Here is a 25,982-nt window from a genome sequence, read left to right as displayed (position 1 = left end):
TCCTGCAGCTGATCAGTACCAAAGAAACACACAGGGGCTTAATATTAATTATAAACTTCTTGGCCTATCAGCTCAGGCTTATTATTAACTAGCTCTTACAACTTAAATTAAATCATAATTCTTATCTATGTTTAGTCATGTAGCTTGTTACTTTTCTCAGTGGGGCATTCTCATCTTATTTCCTCAGCTCTGGATGACAATTGCATCTCTCTTTTCCTTTTTCCAGAATTCTCCTAGTCTGGTTGCCCCACCTATACTTCCTGCCTGACTACTGGCCAATCAGCATTTTATTAAACCAATACAAATGACAAATCTTTACAGTATACAAGAACATTATCCCACAGCAAGGTTACTATTGCAGTGATGGAACACTATGACCAAAAGATAATTGGGAAGGAAAGGGTTTATTTGCCTCATGGTAGTCTATCACTGAAGCAAGTCAGGACAAGAACTCAAGCAGGGCAGGACCCTGGAGGCAGGAGCTGATGCAGAGGCCTTGGAGAGCTGCTGCTTATGGCTTGTTCAACCTCTTTCCTTATAGAACCCAGGACTGCCAGTCCAGGGGTGGTCCCATCCACAAGGGCTAGGCCCTCCCTCATCAACCACTAATTAGGAAGATGCCCTACTGGCTTGCCTATAGTCCAATCTTATGGAGGTATTTTCTCCACCGAAACTCCCTCCTCTCTAGTTTGTGTCTAGTCGACTTATAACTAGGCAGAACAGTCACCATATTCTCATCACATCCATTTATATCTCACTCCTGTTTCACACCAATCTTCTTCATCATCTAAATGCCTTTCTTATATCCTTAGAATTCTTGCTCTGTGAGTTCTTATTTTCCTGCCTTAGAGCCCTTTCTCTTTTATTAACTGTTCTTCCATTTAGAATCTAGACATGCTGAAGTCAGCAGTATATACAGAGAAAATCTAAATCTGTTCTCACAGTGTCTACAACCACAGTTATGATTTTCCTCCCTCGTGACAGTTATCAATTTGTCAGGTATTTGTCCATATAATAGTGAATACTCTCAAAAATGGCAAATATTAAATTTATTTGCCTTACTTTAAAAGACTTAAAAAAGAAAAAAAAAACACAAGTACTTGGAAGAAAGAGTTTATCCAAGATCAACCAGAGGTGAAACTAGATTTGAACATGTTTTAATCTGGACTTTTAAAAACCTCCCACATCAATTCTGCCTAAATATTATTCTCAATTCTGAGTAATATTGGCTGTGACTTTTTTTTTATCACATACCTTATCTTCCCTAGCTCCCTGTCCACTAGTCTCTCAGTAAGAACTACAACAGTGACCACCTTGTTGTCTGTCTTGCTTAATACAACAAAGGGTTTGATTTGCTACTGACCATTCATTTTTCTGGACACATTCTCTGACTACCTTTGACCTCTTTTGCTACTAAGTATTGGGATCTTCCAGGTGGTCATCTGTCCTTGTTGGGGTTAATATTGCTGGGATGAAACACTATGGCCCAAAGCAAGTCGGGGAAGGAAGGGTTTATTTGGCTTAGACTTCTGATGTGGGATGTTCTTCTGTATATGCATTGCTTTATTGGTTGATTTATTCTACATTAAAGTCCATTGTTGAAGGAAGTCAGGACAAGAACTCAAATGGAGGACTGGAGAGATAGTTCAGAGGTTAAGAACATTAACTGAGTTCAATTTCCAGCAATCATATGATGGCTCACAAACATCTATAATGAGATCTGATGCCCTCTTTTGGTGTGCAGACAAACATGCAGACAGAACACTGTATAAATGAATAAGTCTTAAAAGCAAAACAACAACAAAAAACCCCCCCAAACCTGATCTATACAATCTCATTTTAAAAAAGAAAGAAACAGGACAGGAACCTGGATACAGCTGATGCAGAGACTATGCCTAAGTGCTGCTTACTGGCTTGCTCCCCATGGCTTGCTCAACCTACTTTCTTAATAGAACCCAAGACCACCAGTCACTACTTAAAAAAAAAATGTTCTCCAGACTTGCCTACAACCTGGTCTTATGGAAGCGTTTTCTCAATTGAGGCTTCCTCTCCTCAGATGACGTTTGAATAAAACTGTCCAGCACTCCATCCTAGTCTCTTCTGTTTTTTCTTCATGAACTAACCAGGGTAGGATCTTCACTTGCCCTAAATAGTGCCCAGCAATCTAATAGATGCAATATTATAAATGCCTTCTTCCTGTTCGCAGTCAGGTGCTTTATTGAGGCTTCCTCACAAAGCAGATCTTACCTCTTCCTGTTTGCTTGTTTGTTTGAGACAAGTTCTCTCTACATTGCTGTTTGTCCTGGAACTCACTCTGTAGACCAGGCTGGCCTCGAACTCACAGAGATCCTCCTGCCACTACCTCCCAAGTGCTGGGATTAAAGGTGTTCACCACCACACACAATTCCTGTTCTTGTAAGAGTAGTAACTCCTGAGGAGGGAGGTCTGAGCCTAATGGGCTCCTCTAAGCCTAGTTACCCCCCCACCTGCAAGATTCACCTCCAGATACATTAGAACTTAAGGCTTCAGCATACAGATTTAGAAGGGCAAATATTCAGTCTTTAACTTCTTATGCCAACCTGAATTCATTGTCCTCATATGTTACCTGGGTCATGTTATTAATTCCCCAGCATCCTGAGCACAGTGTGAATGAATCTCTTGCCCTTTTATCCTCTCCATACATGGTCTTTACCCCGTTTTCTTCCAGGCTAATGGCCCTTGTTTGACTTTACTTGCCCTGCCCTTAGGCATCACAGATGCACTGAACACAGGTTCAACAATTCCCTTGCTCCTCATTTCCCTCCTGTCCTCTCCTACCTCTCACCACTGCCTTGCCAACCAACCTGGACCAGTTGTCAATCCTGTCTACTCTCACACACGGACCGCAGAACATGATGGGGGGGGGCTACATTTAGGTATAGGTGCATGAAAATCTTTTCCAACTCACGTACTTTCTGAATCTCTCCAACAATGAAGCCCCACTCCTGCTCCTCTTCCTTCTAAGTAGCTGAGGACCTTCATGTGTTCCTCCTTATAAGGAAAATAGAGTTCTAGATAAAAGTTGGTTCTGTCTCTCACCAGCTTACAAGGCCGTGTTCTCTTCCTCATTGCTCACTGTGTTCCCCCCTCACAGCTCACCGTGCTCCCTCCCTCACAGCTCACCGTGCTCCCTCCCTCACGGCTCACTGTGCTCCCTCCCTCACGGCTCACCGTGCTCCCTCCCTCACGGCTCACTGTGTTCTCTCCTCACGGCTCACCGTGCTCCCTCCCTCACAGCTCACCGTGCTCCCTCCCTCCCAGCTCACTGTGTTCTCTCCTCACAGCTCACTGTGCTCCTCCCTCACAGCTTCCCGTGCTCCCTCCCTCACAGCTCACTGTGTTCCCTCCCTCACAGCTCACAAGGTCACTGCACACTGGAAGAGGCAGACATTTGATTCTTCCTTTAGGTCTTTACCTGCACTGGTCTTGGGAAAGTACCTGACCTGTAGTAGCACTTTTTCATTGGAGCCATCAGTCCACAAATAATGACAAGGAGACTTATTATTAATTATGAAAATTTGGCCTTAGTTTAGGCTTGTCCCACTAGCGCTTATAACTTAAATTAACCCACTTCTATTAATCTATGTTTGGTCACATGGCCTTTTATCTTTCTCTCCTTCTGTATGTCCAAGTTCTTCCATGTTTCGTTGGTAATCTGCAGGCCTAGATTTTTTTCCTCTCTCTCACTGTCTCTCTCTCTGTGTCTCTCTCTGTCTCTCTCTCTCTTTCTCTCTCTTTGGAGACCTCTCTTATCTATGCTGCCCAGCTATTGGCCATTCAGTTCTCTAATATACCAATCGCAGTGACACATCGTCACACAGTATAAACAAATAGTCTGCAACACGTTACCTCAGCTTCACTCTAGAAAATGGGGATAGCAATCTGTTGTAGTGGTTTAGAGTTCTTTAGCAGGAACTAAGAGGCGTCCATACCAGTAAATGTTCCGTGGGAAACAGCACACACACAGTCTTTACATCGCGCCGGACTGCAGTGGTGATAGATTTTGATGCCATTTGTTCCATGGCCACTGCTTTCTAGGCCATCTCCCACTACAGGTCAAATGCTATCAAAATCAAACCCTGAGAGTCCTGGCAAGACCACCAAGTTTCATCACTTTGGCCTGTTCCAAACTAGACAGTTTGGTGCAGTCGTTGCATAGTAACAAATACATTTAATTAAAATATGAATATACCAACTACTCAAACACAATTCTGCTCCCTGGCGCTATTTAGCCTTTGTTGAGTGCTTACTCTTGGGACTTGGCACCCATTAATTCAGCACACAACCATAAAGATACCATGATTCTCCCCAGTGCACAGAGAGGTAAATGGAAGCCTGGGCTTGCAAAACCCTTGGCTTATCATCACGAGTTGGGTTAAATTGAAGTGCAAACCAAAGCAGTCTAACCAAGCACTTCTATTCATCACGATATGGCTGAAAAGTTTTTAAATTACAGTAAAGATACAAAACAAAACAAAAACAAACAAAAACCCTTCCAAATCAGGGGTTCAGGGAACTCCCGAGAGATACTTGCAGTGAGGTAAGCTGCAGAGAGCCCAATGCAGTCGGGGGTCTCCTGCCCCATGGCGCCTTCCACAGTGCACAGCAGACTGGCTGGAAACGGGGTTTACTTCACTGCCTATTACAGGGAAAGGGCAGCCGGGGCTGTGGACTTGAGCTGATGGGCACATGAGCTGGAGTCCTGGGATTGTGCCCATCCATCCACCCTATCCGTCTTTGTGCTCCACTGCCTTAACTGCCTGAAAAGCGTCCTTTCCCAGGACACTGACACACTCTGAGTTCATGGACGGCAAGCCATCAGGGACGGCCAATGCTCGGCTCCTACCACACTACTCTCCATTTTCCAGCTTCCAGCACAAGCTCTTCTTTGCATGCCTGTGTTTAATTCTCTCCAAAGGTCGTCTCCCACTAAGGACCCCTTCCCACCTGTTTGCTTATGGCTCTGAGCCCCAGTATCTTGTTCCTCCCTCAGGCACTGGCTGATAAAATCGGTGTGGGCTGCTGCCTGGTGCGTGGTGAGTACAGCCGAGCGTGGAACGAAGTGAAGCTGCTGAACGAGGATCGGAAGGGCATCATCGGGCGCCTGCCCCCACCGGAAGAGTACATCGTGGATCTCATGTTCCACCCAGGGGCCCTGCTGAAGCTCCGCAGCAAAGAGGCAGACCTCTACCGCTTTCTTTAGTCACCAAAGGAACGCAGGAGCACCCAAACCAGAAATTATCTCCGCATGCTTTCTAAGAAGGGCACTAGCTGACTTGATAACTTCAAATAAAGGACTTAGAAACGATTTGTGTGTCGAAATAGACTGTGGGTGTGGCTGTGCATGCTCCGGGCTCCAGGCTGTGGAGTTCGGGATCCGTAAGGGCCTCCCACGCTCCCCATCCTCACACAAGGTTACTGTGGGTGAAACCGTTCAGCCCTCTTGGAGCTTAGGACTCATCAACGAAGGCGCTCAGCAACTGCTTCCTGTGATGGGGTGGGCTTGTCACTGTCCCTCTTGGTATCCAGGATGAGTCAGGTAACACTTGATTTAACTAAACTCCCGCCCATTTGTGCTGTCTCAGTACTGTGTCCGCCTTTTGAGACTCTAGTATTTCAAAGTACTTTCTAACTTGATCGTTCAGGTTTATTTCTTCATTATTTGACTTCTGTGGATTCTGATCCCACCCTCTCTCTGTCCCCTCGTATTAACCCTCTGCCCCTGCTACCGCCCCTCCGAAACAAAACTAAATATAAAAGAAAAGCCAAAACCCAAACAAAACAAAGAAGCAAAAACAAGTAAACAAACAAAAAAAGAAGAATCTTGCCTTGAAAGCTGCAGGACCGTTGAGTTTTACAGTTTACCCTTCAGTCCGTTCACCTTTACCTGCAAGTGTTCACTGCCACGGGTTATTGGTCTGGCTCCAGGCCTCTGGCTTCTGCCGTGTGCCACCCGGGTGAGGTGCATTTCTATGTGTGGTGTGTGTGTGTGGCATCTTTCCTCTGTGTGATGTTGTGGGGGTGTTGGGGTGGATCTAGCTCTCCCTGGAGGGGAAGGGCCAGCTTTCATGTGGCTGTATCCAGTGAGGGGCAGGGCCACCTCTCCCAGGGCCAGCGAAGGAGAGAGCTGACTGGGCAAGCTTGGTTTCAATGACCCCATGCTAATACCGACCAGGGACATCATCATAGACACCAGCTGCAGCAGGACCATGACCCCAGGCATAACCCTCACTGCAACTAGGGTGTGGATGTCACCATGGCCCTGGTGTCAACACAGGCCACCCAGATGAGTATGGCCCTCGGGCACCAACATGGTCTCAAATGGCTGAGCAGAATCTGGTTGTCCTCTCGGCCCTCAGTAGTAACAGGAGCCATGGACATCAACTCAGACCCTGACTGCTGTAGGGTCATGGACACCGACATGACCCTTGGTAGCAGTTCTGTCCCAAATTACTCCATGGCCCCTGATGACAGCACAGGCCACTTAGATCAGCATGACGCCGGCAGCGGCATGGCCCTCTGACACCCTCGTGGCCACAGGCTGCATTCTAGACCCCAGGCATCTGTATGGTCTTTAGTCACAAAATGGACCAGGCACATCAACACAGACCTAGGCTGTGGTAGGACTACTGACCCAAACATGCTCCTCTGCGGTAGCTTGAGCCAGAATGTCACCATGGCTCTGGGTGGCAGCACAGGTCACTCAGATTGGTATGATCCCTGTTGCAGCATGACCTTCTAATAACAACATGGCCCCAGGTGACAGCCCTGTCTACAGACCTCTGCACAGCCCTCAGTGGTGACAGGAGCCCCAGACATCACCATAGGCCTTCATGGCTGCTGCAGGGCCTTGGGCCAAGACCTGACCTGATGTGGGAGGTGATGTCTGCTGTGAATATGTTTTATTGCCATTGGTTAATAAGCTGCTTTTGTCCAATGGCTTAACAGAGTAAAGCCAGGCTGAAAAAGATATATATATATATATATATATATATATATATATATATATATATATATATAGAGAGAGAGAGAGAGAGAGAGAGAGAGAGAGAGAGAGCAGGCAGAGTCAAGGTGAAGCCATGCAGCTGCCCGCAGGCGACAGATACACCAAAACCTTGCTGGTAAGCCACAGTCACGTGGCAATATAAAGATTAATAGAAATGGGTTAATTTAAGATATAAGAGTTAGCCAGAAATAGACTTACGATATTGGCCAAACAGTATTGCAATTAATACAGATTTCTGTATTATTATTTCGGGTCAGGGCAGTGGGAAACAAACTAGTGGCCTCCCCCAATACTAACCCTTAGTCATAGCCCAGGCCCAGACCTCCTTGAACTGGCAAGCAGGCCATTCACATCAGCCTGTCCCTCGCCACTCTCAGCTCTTCAGATCCATCTATCTCCCCAGCCCATGGACCCTTCTGCCTCTCTCTTTCATTTCCCCACCCTATACTCTCTCACCATAGTTGTGCCTGACTGCCAGACACCAGGGCTCTTGGTTGGGTCACAGGTGGTACTTGGTTGAGTCCTGACCACTTTTCTTCTCTCACATGTGCAGGCCTAGAAACCTCAGGCAGTGCTTGATATGATGGTGCCCGGCACCGACCGAGAAGTCTGAGGGGTAGAACCATCTGTGTCCTGTGCTGGCTCAGGCCTGGAAAAGGTTGAGCAGCTCCTGGTTAATTGTGCCCCCAACAGACTCATAAGATGATGTATTTGCTTATTTTTAAGTTATCGTTAGGAACTGTTTAGGGACTGTGGTCGTTAAAATAAGAATGCATACCCCAATCCCACCCCACCCCACCCCCAGGCTCATGGAGTTGAATGCTTGGTCATTACAGACTGGTGCTATTTGACAGTAATTAGGAGGCGTTGCCTTGTTGGAGGAAATATGTCACTAATGGTGGGCACTGGGGTTTCAGAAGCTCAAGGCAGGCTTAGCTTCTCTCTCTCCCTGCTGCCTGTGGATCCAGATGTAGAAGTCTCAGCTCCAGCACCGTGTCTGACTGCCTGCTGCCAGGCTCCTGCCATGATGACAATGGACTAACCTCTGAAACTGTAAGCCAGTCCCAATTGAATGCTTTATTTTATAAGAGTTGCTGTGGTCGTGGTGTCTCTCACAGCATTAGAACATTGACTAAGACAATGACTCATTGGGGAAGTTGCTTGCCACACAGATGAGTACATGCGTTCACACCCCTGGCAAGCACCTAAGAAAACCACCACACTCCTCCTGAGCATGAGGATTAGACTAATGTCTGACTTCTACACCTTTGCATGCATGCACAACCACACATACAAACACACATGCACACCAGCACATTTAATTTAATACTGGGTCACCCCAAAATTGTTTTATATTAGTATAATTAGAAAATTACAGGATGTGAGGGAAAAGCAATTATACAGAGCAAATTTTGGCAAGAAATTGAGGTTTCAGATGAGCACGAAGAGAGGAGGGAATACATACCCACTTTAAATGCAATACAAATGAGGATTATCAATACACTGACTCTCATGAAGTATATATTTCTAGTATATCATTTAAGTCTGAAGTTTATCTGTATAATCATTTTCCTTATGTGTTTTAAAATGGGGTTGATTTTAGGACCTATGATTAAGATTGTTTCTCACAAACCAGTTTATGGGGACAAGGACATTGCTCAGCAAGTAAGGGCCCTTGCTTTGCAAACATGAGGACCTGAGTTCGAATCCCTAGTGCTTGGGTAAGAAGCCGGGAAGCTGGAGTCGTGCAAGCCCTTAGAACTCATTGGCTGAGCAGCCTACCCAAAACAGCCAACCTCGGGTTCAGCGAGATACCCTGTCTCAAAACACTAAGGCTGGTGCTAGTGGGGCACACCAAGTATCCTCCTGCTCTGGCCTCTGGATGGACACACATGGGCACATATGCACCTACACATGTGTGCACACACATCACAGTGTGTACCTGAGTACACGCACTCGCATAGACACACAAATCTGTAATTTTAAGGCATAAAATTCTTTATCTCTGAATAAGCCTCTTCATTTTTTTCCAGTGACATGGTAAATTATATTTATCATATGATTTAATGAATTAGAGTATGGATGATAGGGCATGAGCCCATCTCAGCATTTTTCAAGCCTGCTTTGATCCAGCAGGTACTTAAGATGGATGACGGAGGTTTATAAAGTGTAGATGAAAACGAATGAAGAACAAAAGCACAGGAGAGAGCGCTAGACTGGGAATAAGCTGAGCATGCGAAATGCATCCCTGAAGATGGTGAGTGAGAGCCATCCAGGCAGCCGCTGGAGAGGCAGCGCTATCGGTTAAGTGATTAGACCAGGGTCCACCAGCTACCGGCACAGAGGACCTACTCAGAAGGAACAGAGACGGGAGTCGTCCTTCTGAAGCTTCACTGCAATAAGCAAATGTAACAGGAAGAAACCAGCACCCGAAATTCTAAAAATGATTTTGCAGGCAGTGGCCAGACATCACAGTAGAGTGAGCTAAGAGTTTCGACTGGGTCCATTATGATGAACCCAGTTGGACACCGCCCTTAATCTGGTGCTGACCAAAACACTTTAGGTTGGCTTGTTTCTTGCATCTTTCAAACAATTCCATGCGATGTCCCTCTTAGGCTCTAGGTAATTCTTGAACAGTTTAAATTCTATTCTCAGGCAGAATCTTTGAAGGCAGCATATAGAACTTACATGTGTTCTTGTTTCTTCTGTCACATACAGTAGAGGTCTTGCATGCTAAGACTACAATACTGTTTATTGAGTGGGCTCAATAACCCAGGCAGGTCTTTGAAGTTTAAGAACCATATAGTCTAATAACCAGCAGCAGATTACATGAAATAATTTGCAATGAAAACAAATGTTCTGGAATGCCTATAAAAGAACTTCAGAGGCAATATGAGAGAGAAATAAAATTTCCATGACTACATGGAAGGGGACAGACAGGAGCCTGTGCGTTTTGCTGGGAGACTCAGCAAGCCGTTGTCAGCATTCCCACGTTAACAAGTGGGCAGGATTTCTTCCATTAGCACCCCCGTGTACCCTTTCTGAACTTAACAGCAAAATCCATTTAGAAGAATGCATGAATATCCCCACTAGTTTAAAATGGTGAAATACAGAGGATTTGGCTTCCCACTTTCCATCATGTATTAGAACACGTATCAAAAAGCAATCAGAAGTCAACTAGTACGGCACAAACATAGAAACAGAAGAACTAAGATGCCACATGAAAATGACAAGGTAGCAGCTTGGATTTATTATTACAAAAGTAATTTGTTTGTCCAGCAGGAATGTGGCAGCCCACTCAATAAACAGTATTGTAGTCTTAGCATGCAAGACCTCTACTGTATGTGACAGAAGAAACAAGAACACATGTAAGTTCTATATGCTACACCAAACTTGTAAATAGAATATACTGTGAATAAAATTGCAGGCAAGGAGGGAAAAATGTGGCATGTGTAACAGACAAAAATGTTAATATTCTTAATAAGCAAAGACTTCTACCCACTTATGAGGTGGCTCCCATAATAAAGTAGATTCAAGTGAAGCTCCCGCAGGGCTAACACAGTGCAGAGAGACACCAAAAGCACACCACAAGTCACAGTTAACAATAAAAGCTCCAATGGAGGAAGCAAGAATGCTCTGTTCTAATGACTTTGTTCATGAATCGAATGAGCCTCTCCTATGGAGATGTAACGTGGTGACACTCTAGCACGTGATGACACTGGCGCCAGAACTGACATTTCATTCTGTTTCTCCCTTCCCCAAGCTCTGGGATATTGGAGAAATTACTTAGTTCCTCCTTTGCCTTCTGGAAAATAACAAATACAATAATTAGGACAAAATTACAAATGACAATAGCAACATTTGCATACTGTGCACTAACGTGCCAGAGGCTCTTATCCTGTGCAGTTTAAACACCTACGCTGCGGTTCAGTTAGCGCAAGAGAAATCACACAGAGATGTTAAGTAACTGACCCAGGATTGCTCCATCAGTAATAGGCAAAGCTTTAGACTTGGACCTTATTGGCTCCAGAGGTGATGATCTGAACCTGTATGTGTCATTACGCTGCTGGAGGACAAGACACAATGGAGCACAGAAATACCATGAGGTGAGACCTGGGTGTGCAACACACACACATGCAAATAATAAGTGTGTGTGTTTGTATGTGCTTAACCTGTTTATGGGGATTTTTCGTTCTCTGTGTGTTTCTTTTCCTTTCAACTCCTGTGTGGGGCCAGACAGTAAGTTAGGATTTCAGGCTTTGCAGACCAAATTAGCCATAGCGAACCCCGACTGATGGAACATATGTGGGCCAGTGCAGCTTGGGTCGACCCTCACTTGAACAGAGAACATTCGAGCCTCTGGGCGTGGAAAGGGCCCTGCTAACCCAGGACTTGGGCACTGTGCCTAAGCATCAGGGACAGCCCTCCTGGCACTTTTCCACCCTTGGCCTCTCTGTGCTGTAAGATGAAAACCCCTTACCTGTCACAGACAGTGAGAACAGGGGCTGGAGAGATGGCTCAGTGGTTAAGAGCATTGACTGCTCTTCCAGAGGTCCTGAGTTCAATTCCCAGCAACCATATATGGTTCATAACCACCGGTAATAAGATCTGGTGCCAAGTTCTGTCTGCAGGCATACATGCAGGCAGACCATAATAAATAAATAAATCTTTAAAGAGAGAGAGAGAGAGAGAGAGAGAGAGAGAGAGAGAGAGAGAGAGGACATTTGGAGCTGCTGTATCTCCTGGTTGTGCCACAGGCTGAGGGCCATGCTTGGGGTGTTTCTCATCTACACAACAGAACTGGGTGGTGCATGATGACAAGAATGTATGCTAGCCAGCATCCCTAAGATGTATATATTTACATGCATGAACGCGTTGGTTGCTTTGTCTCTAGAGTAGGGATGGTTTAGTTTTTTGTCAGTGTAACCACATGCCCAGCAAGAAGCAACTTAAGATAGAAAAGGTCTCTTTTGGGTCCTGGTTTGAGAGGATCTAGTCTGTCATGATGGGGAAGGTATGGCAGAGTTTGTAGAGGCAGGAGGGGGATGGCGAACAGGAAGCATGACTGGACTATCATCCCTAAGACTCACTGGAAGTCAAGTGTTCAAACACCCGAGGTGGTAAGGGCATTTCCCACTCAAACTGTACCTGTGGTGATATAATAATATAATAACGCAGGCCATTCTTGGGGGCAAATGAGACAGTGTATATTTGTGGCTAAATACAATCCTCTCAACCCACATCGACTTAGAATTTCCAAACAGTTTATCAGGAGCTGGAGAGACAGATCCGTGATTCAGAGAACTTGTTATTCATGAAAAGATCCAGGTTTGGCTCCCAGCACCAGCATGAGGAAGCTCCCAAAATCCTGTAACTCAAGTTCAGAGTTATGTGATGCCTTCTCCTGGCCTCCTTGGGCATCTGGTGCACATAGATATACTCAGGTGCACGCACATGTGCACACACATGCAAACAGACTCCAGTCAGGGAAACATACCAGTGCCCTCCTTGTTCAGCCATCATCAGAGAGGCTTCCTCCTGCAGCAGATGGGAACAAATACAGAGACTCACAGTCAGACATGCAGAGAGTAGAGACCTTGGAATACTCAGCCCTAAACAAGGGTGCTCATCAAATCTCTCCCTTCAGGGCTCAGGGAACCCAGACGAAGAGGAGGCAGAAAGAGTGTAAGAGTCAGAGGGATTGCAGGACACCAAGAAAACAAGGCCCTGTAAATCAAAAAGATCAACATATCATGCATGAATCCAGGGGACTGAGTCCACACCAGGCAGATTCCTAGAGCTGAAATGGAGAAGTGGACACATGTCCCTATCTCTAACCTAGAAGCCATCTCCAATTGATAACCACTTATAAATGAAAATTTAGTTTTCTCCAAGTGTATCTCACTGGGGAAACAAACTACTCTCCCAGTAGGCTGCATGCCTGGCTGTAGATGACAACAGAAAACGCATTCAGCATCTTTAAAGAGTTTTGTCTTAAAATATCATGTCAAGGCTTCTTCTTTTTTTAAAATTTACCTTATTTTTTATTTTTGCTTTTAATATTTCTTCTACTTCTTCTTCTTCTTCTTCTTCTTCTTCTTCTTCTTCTTCTTCTTCTTCTTCTTCTTCTTCCTCCTCCTCCTCCTCCTCCTCCTCTTCCTCTTCCTCTTCCTCTTCTTCCTCTTCCTCTTTGTCGTCATCATCTTTCTCTTTCTCTTCTTCTTCTCCTCTCTTTTTACTCCACGGGTCTTTTTTTGCATACATTATAGCTTCAAGTTTAGTGGTTTTGGGGATTCCTGAGTATGTGAGTAAGTAGGTCTCTGTTCCTTGTGATTTTTCCTGAGCTCTACCCTTTCTGTTGGTTTAACTTCATTAAATTGTGTCAGCAATGAGTGTCTGCTTGGCCAAACTTTAGTCAGCCTCCTGAGCCCTCCTCCCAAGGGTCATTTGTGGCCTTTCCTGTAAAATAAAAAAAAATCCAGTTTTAATAAAGGATCCTGCTGTATTGCTTACTTATTTTCATTGCCGTGACAAAATACTTGATGGTAATTCAAGGAAGAAAGAGTTTAATTCAGAGTTTTTAAAAGGGTGCACTCCATCATGGCAAGGAAAGGATAGAGGAGGGGTGTGAGCTGAGGAAGGCGTGGTGCAGGGGTGTGAGCTGAGGAAGGCATGGTGGAGGGGTGTGAGCTGAGGAAGGCGTGGTGGAGGGGTGTGAACTGAGAAAAGCATGGTGGAGGGGTGTGAACTGAGGAAGGTGTGGTGGAGGGATGTGAACTGAGGAAGGCATGGTGGAGGGGTGTGAACTGAGGAAGGCATGGTGGAGGGGTGTGAACTGAGGAAGGCATGGTGGAGGGGTGTGAACTGAGGAAGGCATGGTGGAGGGGTGTGAACTGAGGAAGGCATGGTGGAGGGGTGTGAACTGAGGAAGGCATGGTGGAGGGGTGTGAACTGAGGAAGGCATGGTGGAGGGGTGTGAACTGAGGAAGGCATGGTGGAGGGTGTGAACTGAGGAAGGCATGGTGGAGGGGTGTGAACCGAGGAAGGCATGGTGGAGGGGTGTGAGCTGAGGAAGACATGGTAGCAGGGATCTAAGGTTGCTGGTCAAATTTCAACCATAGATAGGGAGAAAACAGACAGGAAGTAGGGCCAAGCTGTGACTCTTCAAGGCTCACTCCACAGCACCCCATTTACTTAGTCCCAAACACTGCCCAGTTTCTGAAATAGCACCACCAGCTGGGGACCAAGCATTCAATCATGGAATTTCAGGGAACATTCACATTCAAATGTAGCACCTGCTAAGTCACTTTGACCAGAAGCCCCAGCATCCTCAGGTCTGACATCCTCTTGGAGTGATCAGGGTTCATATCCTCCAGCATCCTGGAGTGATATCTGACCACCTTGGCCTGCTGTCAGCAATAGTTCTGTGCAGTTCACAGGCTGTAGCTCCCTGACTCATGGGCTTCCTCCTACCAATGTTCCATCAGCTGTCCTCACCGCCCTGTTTCACTACGGTCTGCACGGGTACACCTGTATGTGGTGCTGCTAGGCTCCTCCCCTGCTGCATACCCTCCCTAAGCGGTAACCACTCATCCTAATTAAAGTCTTCCTGGCTGTGCTTCAAATGAATAACCTGCTGTAGCCACCAATTCTCTCTAGCAGTAGTCCTGAGGACATCGGTGCTTATGCTGTTTTGGTTAGGGTTCATGTTTCCAGGCACGTGACATGACTTCAGCTTTCGGTAGCTGGCTGTGGATGGGCAGTTGGCCTCTGTGCAATTTACACTGTGGCCTCCATTTTGATTTTCTGGGTTAATAGCGGTAAGCATTTGGTGACTGTTCATCACTGTGCTTTGGTCGCCCCAGTGAGATGGGAAGCGTTTCCAGCCTGGTGTGTGCCTCTGCCTTCTGCACATGACAATGCATTGCTGTCCTGAAATCACGACAGTTGTGACTAACCAGCATGAGACCACTGCAGGATTAGGAGGGCAAGGAGGCTTGACAAAGCAGCCTGCAAGCAGTTCCCAAGGTGGCACAGGGCAGCTCAGAAGCAGCCTCACAAGGTGGTTCCCTCCCTGAGGATAAGTAGCTAAGAGTTGCTATAAGTAGGTTATGCTCTTATTTAAAAAAAAAAAAAAGCCCTCACCCACAAACTCCTTTGTTCACCAAACTAGGTTGGAATGAAATGACTTCTTTGGTGTGTCCTTGGTATTCTGCCTGTGGATAGGAGACTAGACACTTACTTCATCCCCCCAGAAAGTTCACACAGTAACCCAATTGCCAATTACCAGCACAGAGAAACATGGACAATCTCTGTTGACTGTATGCCTTACACAGCTGAACCTTAATAATTATAATGTGAATTTTAAATAGTTTCATTTTCATTGGATGCCATTGGAAGGACTTGAGTGGAAAAGAAAATCAGTTCCATCTCAGCTGGGCACTGTTTCCTTGTGCTGTTCAGTGTAAAAGGCATGGTGAGGGCAGAGCCACTTTTGAACATGTGTTAAGGAGTGTAAAAAGACAGAAAGTCCTAGTGTGTTGAGATCTGTGTGTATTATTCTCCATTCTGCATGTGCTCATCCCTATACTATCAACATCACGCCTTCCCACATCTGATCCATGGCTACTTTAAGATTTTGGAAGCCAGGCATGGGTGTGCACACTCATAATCTCAGTGTTAGGAGGCTGAAGCTGGAGGAATACAAGTTCAAGGCCAGCCTGGGCTACATAGTAGACCTTGTCAAAAGAAAAACAAGGGAATAGTTGAGGAAGAGAGGAATGAAAGAGTGGAGGTTGGGTGTGTAGCACAGTGGCACAGTGTGTACTTAGCATGTTCAAGACCTTGAGTTCAATCTCTAGCTAAGGAAGAAAGGAAGTGAGTGAGGAAGGAAAGACAAAAAGAAGGTAGGGAGAAGGAGGGATGAAGGAAGGATTATTTCAAATTGTTATAGGTTTAGTTTTGTTCCTGGGAAGATGGGGTGTGTCTTGGTTTGAATGGCTCAGCCTGCAAATCTACCTTTTAAAGTACTGCATGTATTGGAGCTTAAGATAACCTGGTCTTGCGTTGACCAACAGTTGATCAACAAGACTCCATGTTGGTTAAGCAAGAAACAAGCTTTCTGACCCCAAGGAAGCAGCACCGGGGTAGGTGTATAGCAGGGGCCAGTGTCTGTTCCTCACCTCAGAGCAATGTGCTCGTCTCACCCTTTGCTTTTATAGCATGTGGTAGTCAACCTTTCGTTGCCATGACAAAATACCCAAGATCAACTCTTAAGGGTGAAATGTGTCTGGGTTTACCATTTAGTTTTCTTTTAACATTAAAAATACTGGATTTTCTTTATTTGAATAAATGCTCAGAGTTAACTGCAAGATTGGAAATCTTGATCTGTAGTTGGCTGGTTCTGTTGATGTGAGCCTGCGGTACAACAGGAGGCCGGTGGCAGTGCGAAGCTGCCCAGCTCGTGGTGTCTCAGAAGCAGAGAGAAAGGATGTGCTCTTGATTCTTAGGACCCACTTCAATGGCGCCCCATACACACCCGCAGTAACCGGCCTTCCACCAGCCTTGCATCCTAAGTCTCCCTCAGCGGGCCACAGGCTGGAGATCTAGCCTCAGATCCCCACCGTGACACAGTCCAGAAGCAGAGGCCCCCAAGCCCTGCAGACAGCCAGACTATGATTATCTTGAGAAAGCCCCCATTTGTTTTTCACGAGAACAGCTGGCGCACGAAGGGAATCAAGCTCTAAGAATCAGGCTAATCACGCTGCAAGCAGCTGAAGCAAGCAGGGCTCTCTCTCTCCATGCTTATGTACCCTGTGCACAGATCGAGCGATAGACCAATTAGTTTATTTATATATCCTTTCTCTGCGGATTCAGAGCCAATGCCTATCTCTCCTTTTGATTTCGGTCTTTACTGGCAGAAAACTCCGAAGAGTTCAGGCCAGTGAGTTTACATTGGCATTAGCGGGTTCCTCCTGCTCACTCACTGACAGGCAGTGTCTGTAGGCATCATTTTCTAGCCGCATGACCTCATTTATTTAGCTATCCAAAAAATGGTGGGTTTATTTTTTCTGATTTTGTTTTGTTAAGCCTCATTTTATTAATACAGATGAGAGAGAGAAATGGAGAGATAAGGAGCCTGGACCCTTAGACTCTTAAAGAACGGAGGGCTCGGTGTGCACCCCTGGTCGGCTTCAGTCGGGGAGCAGGATGGGATGGAAGAGTTTACCGTTTAAAGATGTGAGGTGTTTTGCTTCTGGTAGCCATTATTCTGCCTTGTTAAACAAAGTAATAATGAAATAAAAATCAAGAGGGGATTTAAAAATCTGTTCAGTTCAGCATAAATTGAGTGAGCTTGTGTACAAGGCATTAGGGCTCCCCCTCTTCAACTAACCCCCTCCCCCCTGGAAAAAAAGAAAAGACATGAAAAATGCTAGAAACAGACAGAAAGTTCCGCTCAGAAGGGGCCTCTGGAATTTGTGATGCTTGGTTTTTAAAATTTCTTTTGTTTTTTCTTGTTTGGTTTTTGGTTTTTTGAGACAGGGTTTTGCTGTAGTTTTAGTTTTGTTTGTTGTTTGTTTCTGTGTCTTTACCACTCTGTGTGTCTCTTTTACCTGTTTTTTATTTTGTTTTGTTTTTTGAGATAAGATCGCAGCATACAACCTAACCTGCCCTTGAACTCAGGATAATCCTGCTGCTTCAATGCTCAGGAGCTGGGATTATGGTGTGTTCCATCATATCCAGCAGTTTTTTTCTTTTATGAATTTCTTTACAGCTTTTTCATTTGGCCATTAAAAAATTAATGACTTACTTAATATGCACATTTTTCCAGAGTTTAGGGCACAGACCCCTGATTAGGATGGGTGTGGTGACGGAAGGGCTGAGGACACCTGACTCCTCGTGTCTGGAGTCGGGGTGCACAGCTCACTTTCCCCGGCACATTTGTACCACCATCCTCCCTTTAAAGAAAGCTGAGACGTCAAGAGGAAGGCACGTACTTAGATCAGGTTGCTTTGGAACGCTCTCCTCCTGGACTGAAGGCAGCCAGTCCTCTCTCTCATGCCGTGGCTTTGTGGGATGGCAGCCATACCCAGTGACAAGCTGAACAACACATAGTATATTAATGAGCAATTGCCCAGTACCAAATGCTTTCATAAATCACTGCCAGAGGTAGCATATAGTCCAGGGAGGTTCTGAGATGTGGACTGGAGGGAGCAGAGAAGGCCTTCTGCATACCCTCTGGAATAGTCTTCCTTTCTGGGGTGCAGACACCCCACTTTCATACTGCTAAAGTCAATGCACCACCTACCAAGGTCAAGAGCCCCTGATAGACTTGGAGGGTCATCACAGTGTTCCGACCCAAACAAGGATGCTCACCTTCTGGTGTACAGTACCCCTCTGTCTCCTGACCTCCTGTGGGATGACAAGCTTCAAATCAGTGGAGTTTAAGATCCTAAAAGTAACGCTGCCTCCTTGTAGAGTATTCCCAGATTCTTGATATGATCAGGGGAAGAATTCAGAGATGAAGATCAGGAAGAAGCTGGGAGAAGGTTTTATCATATAAGGCAAACTTTCATACTTAAGAGTGAGTACAAGAGTCAGTAGAGACGGATGTGCCAAAGACATTGAACTACCAGTCTCAACAGACGTGTCTGTAACTCAGGATGGGAGCTGGAGGCTGAGCCTAAAGGGCTCTTTTCAGGAACTCTTGGCTATGCCAGAAAAAAGAGTTTCAACATAAGTCAATGTTAAGAAGAATTGGGATTTATTAAGTGGTTTGAATGTGAATATCCCGATGGGGTTTAGAGAACGAGGAACACTTAGGAAAAGGTGAGCGCAGCCGCAAGTACGAGAGTAGACTTCTCAAGAGAACATCACCTAAGTGCCTTAGCAAAACCACAAAGAGGAAGTCGGTGGTTCTGAAGTTACATATCAAAATGCTGCTGGGGAATTTTTTGTTAGGTAAATGAGACCATAGGATGGATCCTAACGTATGCTGTATGAGATTACAGCTGAGAGGATAAAGCCACAGTACCAAAGGGGGCGCTAGGGAGCTAAGGTGTTTGTGCTGTTAATAAAGTTTACGTTATCTATGAGATTCCAAAATATTTCAGGTTTACATATGAGAAAGGAAGAAAGTTGTATCTGCTTAGGCTGTATGCATAACTCATTGCTGTCTTAGCATTCTTGTGTGAACACTCTCTGCCTAAAAGGAATGCTGTCTTTATGTAGACAACCTTCTCAGCCGATGTTCTTGATTAGGCTCAATTCTGGACTCTCACTAGCAAGAAACTTTACCCAGAGAAAAGGGAGGACTCTTTTGCCTTTGCATATTTCCTTAGTTTTCTCTGTCTTTCTGTCCTCCCTCAATCTTCCTCTCTGAGACTTTGATTCCTTAATCTTAAAGGTTAGTGATGGCTGAAGATTCATTCTCTGTCACCGGCAAACTCTGCTGAAGGGTAGGATTTTGGATGAGTTAAGGTGGGGACTTCAGGAATGGGTCAGGATTGTCCTGGGATAGGTTTGTGGGTGCCTGTGTGTGTGTCATGGAGCCAATGCATAATGGGAACTGCCAATTCTGTAAGTCTGATGATATGTAATGAAGCAAGGAGCAGTGAGTGGTCGTTAGGGCCACACTTGTCCCAAGCTATCAGGGAAGGGTTGAGTGGGCCCTGATATCCTACCATAATGCAGCTGTGTGGTGGTCTCAGCCTCCAGGCACCAAGCCCTCAGCCTCTTGCTTTCCTATCACATTTAACCTCTCTCAGCACCCAAGAAAGTCATTACTTCAGCAGTAGAGAAACTGCGGCCCTATCTTTATTAAGATTTTGTGTGTAGAAATAAGCAGTAACAAGGTAAAGCACACATACACAAACATGCTTTCGCCTCCAGGGGAATAAACAATAGTTTCTTCTGGGGCCAAATATTGGTGACCACGACTGCCAAACAGACTTAGGTTACATCAGATTCTATGTTCCAATGAAGTAACAATTACATGTAGCTCTTCTAGTAGCAGAGCAAAGACAGTTATAATCAGGGCATGCTCCAGATACATTGGTGAGAACACCAGGCAGGCAGGGAGACCTCTATTCGTGAACCCCTGAAGACATCTTTAGCTTTGCAGTTTGATAGCAGCCAACAATCTATTCACACATTCCAAAGGATGCACCCAACAGTCTCTTGGATGTCTGGTCATATACAAGAGGTGGACAATATATGCTATTCAAGGGGCTGTGACAGACAAGTTGGCCTGGGTCTGCAAGCTTTCTCACCTCCCCAGTACCACCGACATCACCCTCAGGGATCAGCCTTTTGCTGGCTGAACAGCTTTCTTCTGCTCAGAGGGGTGAAGTTGTGGCCGTGTGGCCTGCTGTACTTTCCTGATACTTCTTAAATACAGCTGAGGGGTTTGGTCCTGGAAGCTACTCTTGGTTCTTACAACAATATTTTAGGTACAGGCAAAGCAGAATTTTCAATCAAAGTCAATATTCTTTGAGGCACCCCCACCTTTCAGCCAGTCTCCGCAGACCAACCAAGGGCCCAGACATTTTCACGTGGTCTCACTTCATGCACCTTCCTTACCAGCTGCTGCAAGAGAGAATTTCCTCTGTGTTCACAGTTGCACAGGCATGCCTAAATGAGAGAACATACCTTCTGACAGAATCAGTTCCTTAGCAGGAGAATGGAAAGCTCCTGTGTGAGCTTGAATTGAGATGCATATTTACATATGCTAATTACCCAGAGAGCTCCAGTGCACTGAGGTGGTAGGGCTGTGAGGACAGAGCTCCCAGAGTTTTGCCGCCTGAGAAAGGGAACGGGCATGCAGATGGCATCGGTGGAAGCAACTGGGGTATAATCTATTTTTAACGTCATTTTTCAAATCCACTTGTGCTAAATTAGTCATGTTAGATTAACCAGAAAACTTTCTGTGGGGTTTGTTGTGACTAGATTTCTTTATGAAAAGTAATGTTTCTTTTCTTTCTTTCTTCTTTTTTTAATGGGGGGAGGGTGTTTCTGTGTCATTTATAGCATAGAAAGACTGATTCACTCAGTTCCCTGAGTTCTGGGAATACAGAAATATGTTTCCTTCCCATTGCTAAGTTGTTGTGTGATGACCTTATAACAAAGGACAGATTATCGAGAGAAAGGCACATACATGTGTTAAGTTTTGCATGGCATTGGACCCTACATAAGTAAAAAGAGAGAGGGAGATATATGTCTGTATACTAGGTGTGGTGATTGTGGAAAAGAACAATTAAAGATGACAGGAACGGCTTCATGACAGTGAGCTGGGGGTAACCCTGTAGGCCTGTCCATATTCCTCCTCGTGTCCCGTTAGCCAGGCCCCTGTCTTTTTATAACGCTCTTCCATTTTGGATGAACTTTGACCATTTCTGGAACTACAGTAATCTGATATGAACTAAAGTCATTTGTATTTCCAGATTCTTGCCCTTCCTACTCTCATCTGACTCAGAGACAGCCTGACGCAAGCACGTGCTACAGATGTGGTATAGAACCTCTGTCATTTCTCAGAACCTGTAAGTGACCCCCCAGTCCGCCGCATGGAGAAGTCTCCTCGGAGACCGGCCATTCTGTTATCGGAGGCATTGGTAGTTCTTCTGACAAATGTCTTACCCAGAAGAACAACACATCTGAGAGCACCCCTTGAACTTCAGTGCCCCTGTGTCTTGAAAGAGAACAATCAGAGGTGTGGCACTCTCTTACATGAGCATCTTACTTGAACAGTATATGGACCCATCTTCTTGGCCCACTAAATGCAGGATGAAGGCCTTGTAGGTCTTCTTTGTTTTGGTGTCTGTCTCCTTTCATTTTGAGATCAGATTCCCGTGTGACTCTGCAAAGGAACTGTCATATTCTCCCTTCTCTTGTGGTGAAAACATACTCCTGTTGTAGGAGGCCGCTTGTTTGTTCCCAGCTGCTCAGCCCCAAAATAACCACACAGAAACTGTATCAATTAAATCACAGCTTAGTTCATTAGCTCTAGCTTCTTACTGGCTAACTCTTACATCTTAATTTAACCCATTTCTATTAATCTGTGTATTGCCATGTGACTGTAGTTTACGAGCAAGATTCCAGCATGTCTGTTCCTGGCAGAGGCTACATGGCAACTCCTGGCTCTGCCTTCTTTGTCTCAGCATTCATTTTAGTTTTCTCTGCCTACCTCTAATCTGCCCTGCCAGGTCCAAGAAAGATTCTTTATTAACCAATCATATTCACAGCATACAGAGGGGAATCCTACATCATCTCCCCTTTTCTGTCTAAATGAAAAGGAAGATTTTAATTTTAACATAGTATAATTACATATAAGAAAACAGGTATCAAGCAAAAATTACAGTTATAACATTTACATCTACTTTATCTTTTATCATAACTAAGGAAAACTATAATTATCTATTCTTTAACTCCATCAAAGATTCCAAAAGGATATGATATTACCTAAGTAAACAGGAAGTGCATTGTAAGCAACTTCCAAAACTCTGGAATTGACAGAGACATCTTGTTTCCTAGACAGTCACCCAAAGTTCTTCGGTAACGTTGTGGGCCCCCATCTTTAGTCTACCGGCCCATAGTATTTAGCAGACTTTTCCATGAAGCAGGAGATGATGTGGAATTCACCTCTGTATGCTGTGATTACCATTGATTAATAAAGAAACTGCCTTGGATCTATAGCAGGGAAGAACAGAACTAGGTAGAAAAAGCTAAAGTGAATGCTGGGAGATAGAAGGTAGAGTTAGGGAGATGCCATGTAGCTGCCATTGGAGACAGACGCACTGAAACTTTGCTGGTAGGCCACGACCTCATGGTGATGCACAGATTAATGGAGATGGCTTAAATTAAGATGTAAGAGTTAGCCAATAAGAAGCTAGAGCTAATGGGCCAAGCAGTGATTTAATTAATACAGTTTCTGTGTGGTTATTTCAGGAGTTTGAGTAGCTGAGCAGTTGGGAAACAAACAAGCAGACTCTTATAACAAGGAAATTTCAAAGACAGTTCTATACTAGTAGTTTGTCAATTACATTTTTCTGTTTCCTGCAGAATGTCTAGCAGACTCTTTCACGAAGCAGGAACCCCAAAGGATTGTCTCAACTTTAGGCAAGCTCAGCAGTCATTTCTCTGTGGGTCCTCATGTTCAGTTTATCAAGTAGTCCAGGCAAGAGCAGTTTCTTGCCCAAAGGGCTAGCAAACTCAATAAGGAGTCTCTTCAGTGTCCATCTTCCTCTTGAAGTTATTGGTGCTGCCAGAAGCAGATGTGTCTCATTGTCATGAAAGTCCTAAGTTATTAGAACATTTTAAATGCCATATTCTGCTAGTCTTTAAGAGGTGTGAAGAATAGCTATCCATCTGAAATATATCACCGTACATCTAGAAAATCTAACTAATATGACTATAAGCTTGACTATTATAGATGACTATCTATTAACCTACATTTCTTAATTATATATTACATTTTTTAAACGAGCTGCACAAACAGAATACCTTAATCAAGAACAGAAATAAATATATAACAAAAAAATTGACCTTAAATTTGTATCAGTAAACCAAGATTCACACCAATGCAAATCTCTATGGCATATCCCTCTTTAAATGTAACAGTCATTTATAAACAATATTTGGGAACATGGGCATAGTTCTCTCCAAACTGCTTCCTGCTTTTTGTTGGGTGAAGTATTTTTGGGGGTGTTTACTGTGACCTTTCAGGGAGTTTTAGTCCATCAAACCATATTAGCCTGGAAGGAGTCCATAGGTTCTCATCCTCTGTGGAAACAAAAGCAGAACCTCTTTTTCAAAGCAATATATCCTTAGACTTAAATTCTGAAGTCAAGATTCCTTTATGTTGGTTTAACTTAGCAGTCCACACAATGAAATGTCTCTCATTACATAGCTCTTTAACAGCCAAAACATTTAAAGAAAACAACATAATATACATAATCCAGACTCTGTATATATTCTATATTTATGTGGCTTATTTTTCTTTACTCCTATTACTTTTTCTACAAGTTTAATATTTATTTTATTATCTTTACTCCTTTAATCTATAACTGTCTGTACTCTTTATATTAGGTTTATTGTCTTTTTACTCTTTTTCTTCTCTCTCCCAAGCCTACACATATTTTTTAAACACTCTGTGACTCATTTAGAGGTCTTTTATGTTTGAACCTGTCCCATTTGTTATGCCCAAATCCACGAAGCCCTGCAAAAGCCGACAAGGAAACCAAGAGTCCCATATGTAAAAGCAAAGAGCCTTTATTTAAATCAAGTTTGCAATCTCGGTCTCTCTATGTGCCCAATGTATTGGAATAACCGGAGATCCCCGAGCTCAATTAGAATTGGGTTTTTATAGTAGTAAAAGTAGGGGTGAAGGGTTTCTGAGGTTCAGGACCCCTGAATGGCTGACATTTGTCTAGGGGTGTCCTGGTGTATGTGCACTGGCAGGTGATCCTATATACAATGGTTGGAATGCCAGGCATTCCTTTTGAATGGTCTGTTTTTGGGTAGGGGTTCCATAATCTCAGTTTGTGGTTACTCCTGTAGCCAGGCATTGTCTCAGGGTAAACTACTAAGACTCCAGTCTCTTATTAAATTTATCAATGTCCGAGTTCTACTATGGCAGGTGATAAAGGTTGGAAATAAAGAACTTCCTTTGGGTGACCAGTCCATATTTATCTTATTATGGCTGCCCCCACTTTTTCCCCATCACAATCTTGAGTCCTGCTTGCCCCTGGTTTTAAGGAGGTATGGAACTACTTATCTATTAATTGACAACTCTGGAACTAGTGTATTAACAGGCACTGTAGGTGGTTATTTTGTCCCCCATGCCAGGGAGTTCCCCTTGTCTCAACCTTTCAACCTATTTTGGGCAGGGGGCATGGGGTGATGTGTTCTTTTCTGCAACTTCTTCAAGCTGACATTGGGGCATTGTTGTCCAGGCCCAAGCAGGTTGAAAAGCTAGCCAAAGGGGGGAACATTTAGGCAATGGGGCACTCATTAGACTTTGTTGAAGGAACAGGAGTGTCCATATCAGCTGGACTGGTTCTCATCAGCTTTCATGAAGTCTGGGGCTCACTGCCCTTCAGAGCAGGTTATAGTCAGCAACTGATGCTTAGATGTGTCTGCCAGCCAAGTGGAAGCTCATCGAGATAAGTTTAAACTAGGAACAGAAGTTAAAATTTATTTACTTAAAGAAAAACCCATATTATTAAAAAAAGAACAAACAATGGGCATCTGTAAACAGAAAGAATAGACTCATGCCTTTGGGTCCTAGCAAAATACTAAACACCTTTAAGTTCACATTTAAATGGCAACCAGAATAGATCTAAAATCTTGAGCTTGTGACCCACACAGTAAGTAGTCATTGCTCTATTAGCTTATTAGAACTACACCATAGAGGGGAAAAGAGATCAGAAGCATTTATTATATCTTAAACTGTATTTATGTCTTAAGTCTTCTTTTAGACCCTTAAAGCTTAAAACTTTTATATCCTCAGGCCTTAAAACATTTTTTTAAAAATATTTATTTATTTATTATGTATACAATATTCTGTCTGTGTGTATGCTGCAGGCCAGAAGAGGGCACCAGATCTCATTACAGATGGCTGTGAGCCACCATGTGGTTGATGGGAATTGAACTCAGGACCTTTGGAAGAGCAGCCAGTGCTCTTAACCTCTGAGCCATCTCTCCAGCCTCCCTTAAAACATTTTTTAAAGCTAACAAATTGGCTATAGCTTTGTGGAAGAATCTGGATACCTTTTGCTGCTACACTGACATTATAACTGTCCTAGCCATAACAGTAGTCTTACTGTCTCAGCCAGGCCCATAAGATGAATTTTTTTTTCCTTTTTCTGTGGAAGAGGGACATGGAAAAGATTGACCTTATTTTGTCTAGGCAAAAGTGGTGTGATCAATTCTCCAAGATCCT

At 44.4% G+C, this 25,982-nt stretch overlaps 1 protein-coding gene across 7 annotated transcripts in view; it reads left to right on the top strand.

Moving 5' to 3' along the window:
- Window positions 1–5,347, top strand: part of Armc3 (armadillo repeat containing 3) — an 81,873-nt gene extending 76,526 nt beyond the window's left edge. For all 7 annotated transcript variants that reach the window (XM_087896330.1, XM_087896333.1, XM_087896332.1 and 4 more), the window contains one exon: window positions 5,033–5,347. In XM_087896330.1, the coding sequence (XP_087752456.1) occupies window positions 5,033–5,242 (210 nt within the window). In that variant the 3' untranslated portion in view covers window positions 5,243–5,347. The remainder of the gene's footprint in view (window positions 1–5,032) is intronic.
- The last annotated feature ends 20,635 nt before the right edge of the window (window positions 5,348–25,982 follow it).

Source organism: Myodes glareolus, chromosome 14 (genome assembly GCF_982192425.1).
Source record: "Myodes glareolus chromosome 14, mMyoGla1.1, whole genome shotgun sequence".
Taxonomy (NCBI): Eukaryota; Metazoa; Chordata; class Mammalia; order Rodentia; family Cricetidae; genus Myodes; species Myodes glareolus.
This window is presented reverse-complemented; position numbering and strand designations above follow the sequence as displayed.